The sequence below is a fragment of the Sinocyclocheilus rhinocerous genome, unplaced genomic scaffold, assembly GCF_001515625.1.
Source record: "Sinocyclocheilus rhinocerous isolate Xijiao unplaced genomic scaffold, SAMN03320098_v1.1 scaffold285, whole genome shotgun sequence".
NCBI lineage: Eukaryota > Metazoa > Chordata > Actinopteri > Cypriniformes > Cyprinidae > Sinocyclocheilus > Sinocyclocheilus rhinocerous.
The window spans coordinates 829156-839796 of record NW_015630288.1 but is presented as its reverse complement, the minus strand read 5'-3'; the positions used below and the strand labels follow the sequence as shown (position 1 = coordinate 839796).

At 35.7% G+C, this 10641-nt stretch overlaps 1 protein-coding gene across 4 annotated transcripts in view; it reads left to right on the top strand.

Moving 5' to 3' along the window:
* Positions 1 to 10641, top strand: part of LOC107739978 (zinc finger protein 618-like) — a 68061-nt gene that overhangs the window by 38478 nt on the left and 18942 nt on the right. For all 4 annotated transcript variants that reach the window (XM_016552247.1, XM_016552246.1, XM_016552244.1 and 1 more), the window contains exons 8-9: positions 4838 to 4927; positions 8389 to 8481. In XM_016552247.1, coding sequence (XP_016407733.1) covers positions 4838 to 4927; positions 8389 to 8481 — 183 coding nt within the window. The remainder of the gene's footprint in view (positions 1 to 4837; positions 4928 to 8388; positions 8482 to 10641) is intronic.

Below are 10641 nucleotides of genomic sequence, written 5' to 3'. Positions count from 1 at the left end.
GGGAGTTAGGCAACAACGCTTAGCGGCCCGCAGATGCGCCTGCCTATAAATCGGCATAATTTGCAGCACAATCGGCCGATGCCGATTAATTAAAAAATGCCAAAAATTGTCGACCTCTAGTCTTGATTCGTCTGTTGACCGTATACTGAGTCCCTATTATTTATTATTTGCTGTTGTGCTGAAAGACTGTCTAACTGAGTTGTTTTTTTTCTAATGTATATGCAGTGACTTTATTGTATTATTAATATATTTTGTTCACTATTTATTTTTCATCTTTTATTTATTTATTTTTAATTTATTTGAGATTTTCAAACACAGCTCAAAAAAATATTTTTCTTTACATTCTTGAAGTCTGCATGAACCGGAAGTTGCTGCCAACATTATTTTAGTATGGTGACGTATTTCCAACTGAAATGGAATATTTAATAGAGGGCGGGGTTTTTTTTTTTTTTTTTGCGCTCTTCTCATCTCTCACTCGCAGCAAACTAATGGTTGGAGGGCGTGGTTAAAAATATTCTGCCCAAACCGTCAAACTGATGTCATCAGAGAAGGAGTGGCATTCAATAGCAGAAGCAAATGATCAGATTTTGATTAAAGATTACCAAGACAAACTTTTTTTTTTCCCCCAGTGGATTAACTTCATGTTTGGATCACTTAAACTTATTACTTGGAATGTCAAAGGGATCGGCCATGTAATGAAAAGGAAAAAAATAAAATAAAAATAACATGCTTGAAAAAACAAAAACCTGACATGGCACTGCTTCAGGAAACTAAATTATCTGATGCTGAACACTCAAAGCTTAGGAGAGATTGGGTAGGTCAAATTTACCTCACCACCTATTCACAGAATAGAAGAGGTACTGCCATTTTATTCCCTTTTATTCTGGAATATTCGGAATCAGATCCTGAGGGGAGATTTATTGTGATCGCAGGCTCAGTTCTTAAACATTATATAACTATCCTCAATGTGTATGCGCCAAATTATGATTTACCTAATTTTATACCATGGATGATTTTATTGTTTAACTATCATTGTAAAGGATTGGGTTTTCTTGCTGGTGACTTTCATTGCATATTGAATGCTTCTTTGGACAAATCCTTTTCTACAAATGCATAGAACCCCCGGTCGTCCAGTGTTCTTAATAATTTTTGCATAGACTTTGGCTTGATTGACATATGGTGCCAGCTGAATCCCAAAGTGAGAGACTATACTTTCTGTTCACACCCTCATAATTCATATTCTAGGATTGACAATTTTTTTCTTATCCTTAGACAGTTTCTACATGCAGTTCACTCCTGTCATATTGACTCTATCAGGTCATGCACCAGTGCATTTGCATATAGATCCATCTTTTAGCATCCCCAGAACTTCGAATTAGAGATTAAATATATGTCTTCTAAATAGTGACCCTTTTTGTTCTGGATAGTTTGTCACAATTTTGGCTTAATAACAGAGACTCTCCAGTGTCTTCAGCTATGATAAGGAATGTTGCCAAAGCCACGTTGCATGGTCATCTTATTTCTTACACTTCCCACCTAAAGACAGCTTGAGAAAGTTACTAGGCTAGAGCAAATCCATAAGCAGTCTCCCACAGTACTAAATTTAAAAGTGTTAGTGAATGCAAGGCTGTGCTGAACTGGAAGTGTCTTGGGCCCAGATGGTTTTCCACTGGAATTTAAGAAGTTCTGGCCGAAAATCTGTCAAATTCTTATGCCCGCTATTAATAATATTTGGAAAGGTGAAATTCCACCTTCCTGAAGATATGCTTCTATTAGTCTGCTTTAAAAAAAGATAAAAATCCTTTGGATTGTTAATCTTACAGGCCCATTAGTCTTCTTAATGTGGACTACAAGATAGTTGCAAAGGTTTTGGCCCGCAGGCTTGAAACGGTATTTCTTAAAATTATACATTTAGATCAGGCAGGTTTTGTGAAGTCTAGAAATGGCACAGATAATGTACGCTGTATTCTCAATGCCATACATTACTTTAATATTCCTAAAGCCCAGCAATGATTTTGTCTTTGAGAGAAAAAAAAAAAAAAGATCGCACGATGAAAGACTTTTCGGCATCCAGTATTAGAAAAATTTGGGGTTGGTTCCAATTTTACTTGTGTGATTAAATATCTTCACACAGATTCAGTAACCAGTGTCAATGTGAACGGCTATAAAATTAATTTAGGAAAATCTGTCTCTTGGCCTTTTAATATTCCCTATAATCTGGCTATACAATCCCCTTTACAGGTTTCAGAGAGAGGTCTTAAATATTTAGGTATTTTTTATTATTTTTATCTGATTTGAATAACTTTTTTTGAGACCAATAATTCCCCTCTAAATAACAAAAAATAAGAAAGATTTGAAATAGTGAACCTCCTTGACAACTGCTCTTCTTGGGAGAGTCAATGTTATTAAAATGAATATTGTTCCTCGATTAAATTATTGGTTCCAGTATCTTCCATGTTATTTAACCCCAGCCTTTTTTAAATCACTGAAGTCTCACATATACTGCTGTATTTGGAATAATAAGCAACAGAGAGTTAGACTCTGTAAACTTTGTAAACCAAAAGCTTTGGGAGGTCTTTCCTCACCTAACTTACAATTCTATTACTGATCTGCTCAACTCAAAATGATGATGAATTGGTTCATGAACAGGCATGATTCTATATGGATTGATCTTGAATCTTTATCTTGTTACCCCAGAAGACTCGAGTCCTTCCCATTTATCAACAGTGTAGACCAGATAAATTCCCTTATTGATAATGTAATAATTTATGCTACATTACTGGCTTTGGGAAACATTTTTTTTTTAAATATTGCTCCAGTTATCTCTGTCACCCTTGGATTTGAACACTTATTTTCCAGTTCAGATTAGGAGTTTTGGCCTGTTGGAATGGAACTTTAAAGGCTGAGTAAGAGATTTCTGGTAGCCAATGTTGATATTTGAAATCACCAAAACAAACACGCCCCTACCCCAAAAGGGTCTTGCCCCTATTTTGATAACTCCGCCCCACATATACGTACGCAACCCAGGCAACGATTAGTTCTGTGAAACAAAGCAAAACCAATGTTACACCGTGTCTATGGACGTGAGCGGTGCGGCGCAACAAATCCCCGACAGAAAACGCTCCACGGGTTCTATTTATGACATGCTGACACAAATTTCAAATGGTTTTCAACAGTCGTTTGATCGCGTCCAGTGTAGGCAGACTTTAGCTGTTGTAGACACACGGTGTTACTCACCTATTGAGAAGAAACAAAGCAACCTCGGCGTCCGATCGCAGGCCTCCGCTCCTTGAGTTCTCTCCAGCGCTGGAAAGCTGATCCGATATTTACACGGGTCCTACTTCTTGCCTTATCGTTCCGCAGACGTTTTCCTCTTTTGTTTTTTATCCGCCATCTCTATCTTTCTGTCGCTCGGCTCGGCTAATGTCCGTCCCATGCACTGAAAGCTCTCTCCTCCACATCACGAGTAGACACACCCATTATTGCTGATTGGCTACAAGTTTGTTTTGCTATTCGGCCCGAATCAGTTTTCTAAAGTGTTTTTGAAAAATCACATACCCTGCCTTTAAGGGTTTATCTTGTTAAAGTTGTTTGAACAACTTGAAGTAGAGTATAACATTTCCTCTGATTTTTTTTATTAGTTTTTTTTCCAAATATCTTTAAATTTGGCATTTTACAGAATCTCTTTTAAGGCAGGACAAACTCTGTTTAAACTGATCAGATTTGGAAACAGTCTTGGAGGGAAATTACTGCCAATTCTCTTAAAGGGATTATTTCAAAGTGTTATGCTCTATTGCTCCACTCTGACAATTCAGCATATGATTCTCTGAAACAATTGTGGGAACAGGATTTAGGGGTATCATTCAGTCCGGCACCATTGGACTGAGATTTGTAATGGATTTTTTCCAAGGTGTACATCAATTTCTCTACATGAACAAAATTTTATTTCTTTTTTCTTTTTTCATAGGATCTGTTTTACACCTGGTCACCTTCTTAAAATGTTCTCTAGCTGCTCAGATCTTTGTTTTAAATGTAAGACATTCAAGGGCACATTTTTTAAATTTATTTTGTGATCACATTCAGCCATTCTGGACAGAAGTTCATTCTGTGATCAACTGGTTAACAATTAATATTGTCCCTTCATTTCATATGCAGAACCACACGCCTGAAAATATTTTTGATGTGGAAACTATACATTTTTATTAAAATCCTTGTATTTCTGGCCAAAAAAAATTAAAAAATAACAGAACCACAAAAATTCATTTTTGAATTTTAAGATTTTATTTCTTTATATCACAATTTTTCCAGGTCTAAAAATCGCACTTTAAAAATTAGGCTACTTTATATATATCCATGTCTTTCCAAGAAAGCGGGAACCCTGGTTATTCAAATGAAAATAAAATATTGCTGAGGGTTGAATTTAAAAAGAAATATATTGATAGGTTTTGCTTATTTGAATGCTTATTTTGTCTTTCTTTGAATCATGACCCCTTGGTTGAGAACCACTGGCTTTAATTAATAGTTCACCAAAATATAACGATTGTCATGTCATTAAAAACCTGAATACATTTCTATAAAGAGATTTTCCCTCTTCCAATTGGATTTAGATTTGAATTGGACAAACATGTCATGCATGTTTGGAACAACATGAGTGAGTCATAAAGACAGAATGTTTCATTTTTGGGTGTACTGTCGCTTTAAGCAACTGAAATCTGGTACTGATAAATCATCATGGTTCAAGTGGAATAATGAATCTCTGAAGCATTGCATTTATCAGCGCTAATGTGTTTTTGACTAATAACTGTGTTGGTTAATTACTGTATTTTGTGTTCTGTAGAAACGGGAAGTTACACGTGTGAGTATTGTGGAAAACAGTACAAATACTTCAACCCCTATCAGGAACATGTGGCTCTTCACGCTCCAATGAGTAAGTCCTCACTTCATTACCTGTGTGTTGTGTTGTTCATGGCAGTTTTCTGCTAATATATAAATAGAGGTGTGTAGAAGTTATAGATTAGACACTAACAGTAAAGGAAACTCTAATCATTAAATATGGAGATGGTGGAAGCTTGTTCACAAAACTACTAAGATCATAATTTCTGTTGTAAAACTACCCAATCTGTCTGCAATAAACCGTACAGGATCTCAAATTGTTATTGCGCTCTGCTGAGGTGTTCGCTGAAAAGTCTTTCTTATTATCTTCGTCCTTCATCTCTCCTCTCATTTATCTCTTAGTCCTGCATTGAGGATATGCAGAGGAGTTTGACATTGAAAGCTATTTAAAGTATGGTGAAAATATAGAATTGGGTCAGAGAGACTGTAGCGATGCTACCAGAATTAAATTTAAATTTGTTGCAAAATGACTGATTATTCTAAATGAGCTGTAAAATTTTTAGAGAGTCGTGGTTTTGCAGGGAGATGTGAGATTGTTAATTGGTAATAAAGCATGCTTTTTAATGATTAATTGTGGATGCCTATGATTAATTGTCAATGAGACATGTTGGGTGATTAATCATTTGCTTTAGAGACATTTTAGACTTTGTTAAATCTCTACTATTGGCATAGTCATTGCCAGGAATGTAGCAATATGGGTATTTTTCACTTTTTTTAATAATAAGTATCTAAATAATTCTCAATTATCTTTATTAACATTACCTTATCATTAACATTATCATTAACTTGCCAAAATGGAGAGAATAATACAGTTTGCTGAAAATAAGACTCAGTATCTTATAGAGGTCGACCGATAGTGGATTTTACCGATACGATAGCTAGGTTGGACCACACTGACCGATACCGATTAATCAACCGATAGTTTTTCAAATAGATACTGAAAGAAAACTAAAATAGTGCTTTACTATTTTTTTTAAAGCAGTAACAGTACTGAAACATAATTTGTAAAATAATAAAAATATTAATATTATTTATTATATTGATCATTCAAGTTATTTCATAGTTTGCTAATAATAAAAGAAACTTTAAAGGTGACATATCATGAAAATCTGACTTTTCCAGGTTTTAAGTGCTATAATCAGGTCCCCAGTGCATCTACCAACCAAGGAAACGTGAAAAAGATTAACCCAGTAACTTTGTTTTGGTAAGCCTTTTTCTGCAAGCGTCTGAAAAAAACGAGCGTGTCTGATTTCGCTCCCTTGGTGACGTGGCAAAGGGATCTCATTATAATATCACCGCCCCTTAATCTGTGAGTTTCCCACGGCGCCATCATTTTGATTTCGCAAGCGACAACGGTTGTAATGCCATGGCGAAAGTCTTAGTTTAGAACTCACATGCTGTCTGGTGACCGCTTTCTGTCCGTATGCTTCGGTTGTGTGCGCTCATAAAACCGTATATATCAGAAGTTTAAACTCATATGGTTTAAAACTCATTATTTCAGCGCGATAAACATGATAATCAGAACCAAAACATATGTTTTTAGCAGGTCCGAGCTGTAATGGTGCAGCTCTATTCTGGAAAGGGGGGCAGGGAGCAGCAGCTCATTTGCATTTAAAGAGACAGGCCCGAAAAACAGCGCGTTTCTGCTTCAACTCAAAATAGGCATTTTCAAAATGATATCATAAATGATCTGTGGAGTATTTTGAGCTGAAACTTCACAGACACATTCTGGGGACACCAAAGACTTATATTACATATTGTGAAAAGGCGCATAATATGTCTCCTTTAAAATTAAAAAATGTAGCCTATTAGTAATAGTGAATGTTGAAATGAACACACTACACAAATAACAAGGAACAATACTTCCACAGTTTTTATTAATGCTACAAATGGACTCGTATTGTTAAGTATTACCATTTAATTTCAACAGTCATGCTTAAAGATAGCCATCTTTAAATATATACGCAATGCCATTGCATTGAAATTACATACATATGGATATTGTATGTGTACTCACACTTTATTTGCTTCTATTGTAGAACACTTGATGATTATCTAATAAAAAAAATAAAAAAAAAACATTAGTCACACACCGGTCAAAAGCGCAGCGCTGTGTCTAGGAGAACTCACAGGTATCACACACACACTCCAGACGCGTCACATTCAGTTCAAGTCGCGGTCTAAAACAGTTTATTTAATCACCAAACAGACTTAAGTTTGCTTCAAGAATGAACAATGTGGCATAAATGAGTTTGAAGTTCGGTGTTTAAAAACAAACAAAGCAAGCGGAAAGAGAGAGTGCGATCTTTTACAGGTCTCTATATGAAGCATACAGATTTTATTAAAGCCACAGAAAGACAAACGTTTTGCTGAAAATGCACAATACATAATTTATAGCCTAGGGTGAAGTCATTATGTACATTCACAACAATTTGGAACAAATATAATGTAATTTAATAGAAAACTATGTGAATGGCGCTCTTTCCGCTGCAGGATTTTCTTTAGAATTTTCTTTCGGCTGTATTTAAATGCGCGCCTGGAGTTTCCCTCTCTGTGCAGCGTGCAGTGTCACATGTCAAAATAAACAACATGTGCTGTCAGTGATTTCCGCCTCTAGAGGCAGCTCTCGTGTATAATGCCAGCTTCTCTGCCACTCCAGCAACGGACGCAAACCGGAAAACTATCGGCATGGATTTTTGCCAATAACCGATAGTTCCGGCGAGCAACTATCGGTGGCGATTAATTGCCAAAACCGATGAATCGGTCGACCTCTAGTATCTTATACAGTTTTGCTTCTCAGTCTATTTATTTATTAATTTACTTATTTATTTTGATAACTTAACAGCGGTACTTTTACTTTTTAAAGTGGGTTTATTGTGTCTGTAATGTTAAAGAATAAAGTTTAAAGGTCTTTTGCGGATTGGAATTTATAAGGGAATTTTGCACAAGCTCATTGAGCTAATGCATACTTATAGAATGAAATCTGTGCAAAGATTTATATATCCTGTCCACGGAGAAAGCTCTCTGTTAGCATTCCCGTTCATCCCAATGGCTTTTGCTTGTCTGGTGTGCTGACATATTTGTTTATGGGCACTTTGTTCTGGACATTGAACTTTTTCTTTGTTTGTCAGAGCCATTCACCCGAGGAGTAAATGCCGTGTGACTTAACACTCTAGATGTGAAGAAAAACGATGACCTGACAACTCTTCACATATTTACATTCTTAGGAGCCTTCCACAAAACAAGCACTGGCAAAACAAATATCACAAGATTTCATATAATGTATTACATATGTTGCTTGCCAAAAAAGTTATTGATCAGCTTACAATTCCCATAAATCAAGGAGAAATTGCTTTAAAAACCCATTTCATCTCTATTCATGGAAAATACCTGTTTTATTTTGAGTGATGCGCTAAGAAGGATGAAACGAGCATTTAAGTTTGTTCTTATCTTTGATATGTATTATTTAAGCTTCTTTGATTTTTGCCTTTGCAGAGGGAAATTATGGCCCTAAAATGGAAGGGAAAATGTCTAACCAGTCAGGCCAGTCCAGTCGTGCCGACATCAACAATTCCCAGAACTCGAGTGGTAAGTTACATTGAAATTTTTAAAATCTTTCACCCTTGATATTTGAATCTTGTGAAGTGTTTGCCCTTTGCTCACAGTGATATTTTACTGTCATAATCAAAGGACTGCAGCATCTCTCTGCAGACCAACCTCCAAAAAAGATGGTAAAAATAAACTTGTTTTCCCTTTAAATTAAGCGTATCTTTTGCAACTTATCTTGTTTAAGGATGAATAGCTGCTTTTACTGGAAAGTGGTTGTTTCGTTTAGTAATGCGCTCTACAAGGACTCAACTGTGTCTTCACTCTTGAGTTTACTAAATTTTTTACAATGTCTCTTAAAGGGCACATATTCAACACTTTCTTTTTCTTATGTCAGTCGAGGTTGATTGCTTCAAAACAGTCATAATTTAGTTATTACATTTTCCAACCGAAATTAAACAGACTGTTTTCTATGGTGCATTTCAATGCTTTCTCTAGCTATAATGACCTCTTTTATGAATTGGTAACCTCTTCACTTGTGAATCGAGTAACACTGTTTGCTTAACCGGTTGAGGGTTCATTGTGCGTGTGTTGCACAATCTTTCATTTGCCAAAGCTGCTTTGCATTGTAACAGATTCATAAAACATTCTGTACAGAAATGTGCTGTTAAAATCAAACTAAATTATGAAAAGACAGTACACCATTTGGCAGAATGATCTTATCATTTTAACTGGAGTTGCATCGCTACAAACTGGAAAATGAGATTTTTATTTAAACATGAGCTTGAATTTTCAAATATGAGGCTGGAATGGCCTCCAGTTTACTGCAGTAGTGAATTTTAACACATAAGACAACACAGAACACAAACACAGAACACATAAGTACACTATAGAGCAGAGAATAATGCTATACTACTCGTACATGACCATTTACATCTAAATACTGCAAATATCACAAAAATGAGAACCTGTTCTCGCTTAATATCCTTCCCCTTTGTCAGAGGTGTAAAGTGTATATATAACTAATAAAGTAATAAAGTAAAGTAACTAATAATACAAGTAAATTTAACTAATTACTGTACTTGAGTATATTTTCGGATACTTTGTAATTTTACTGAGTATCAAAGATTAGCAACTTTTACTCTCTACTTCACTACAGTTTTGAATAAGTATCTACTCTTTACTCCACTACATTTGTAATAAGTGTTGTAGTTAAGGCTCGTTCACACCAAGGACGATAACTATAAAGATAACGATAAAGATATAGTTCTAAAAATCGTTCTCAATATTAAAGAATAGCAGAGTCCACACCACAACTATAACGATAAAGACAAAGAGAAACGATATCGTTGGAATCACTTTCAAAACGATTTTTCTCCAGCTGATGAACGATAAAAAAATCGACAGCCAATCAGAATCCATCCTGCTGTAACGAGCTCAAGAATTTAAAGCGGCAGACGCATGTGCGCTTAGAATAAACGGATGATATCGTTCGCTGGTGTGGACGCTAATATCATTATCTTTATAGTTATCTTTATAGTTATCGTTCTTGGTGTGAACGGGGCTTTACACATTACATTTTGAATGGCGCCTAGCTTTTTCTGCAGCAGTTTATTTCTGCTACAAAAGACATGGTACTGCCTACTACTACAGGGCACCAAAAATACAATATCTTGTGCGTTTTGCCCTTACTCACCCAAACTTGTCAACAAGACTACATTACGTGAACGTGAGTTCCTTAGCAAGTACTTGTGAATCACAGGTGTTTTATATATGAGAAGACATGACTGCAGCTGGCAATGAGGCCGAATCCAGCACATCCAAGCTTTGACTTTTTAATTTTAATTTTACTTAACATTATCTTATCTATCCGCTATACTGAAGAGGCCTTTTTGAAGGATGTTGTTGTTTTTGTTTTTTTTTTGCAATTTTGAGGTACTCAGTTTTATTTTAGTTTTAGAAAATAAAAGATTGCTTTCTTCAAGTCAACTCTTTCTTGTTTTAGTTACATGTTCTCTGTGCCTTGTCTTGGACTTTTTTTTGTCACTTCCTGTCTTCCGTGGTGTTTGTAGTCTGTTTGTTCATTGGTTACCCTTGATTAGTTTCCCCAGGTGTGTCTTATCTTGTTAAGCTTGTTAGCCCCGTGTGTGTATATATAGCCCTAGTTTTTCTTTAGTTCCTTGTGAGTTGTTGAATGTAATG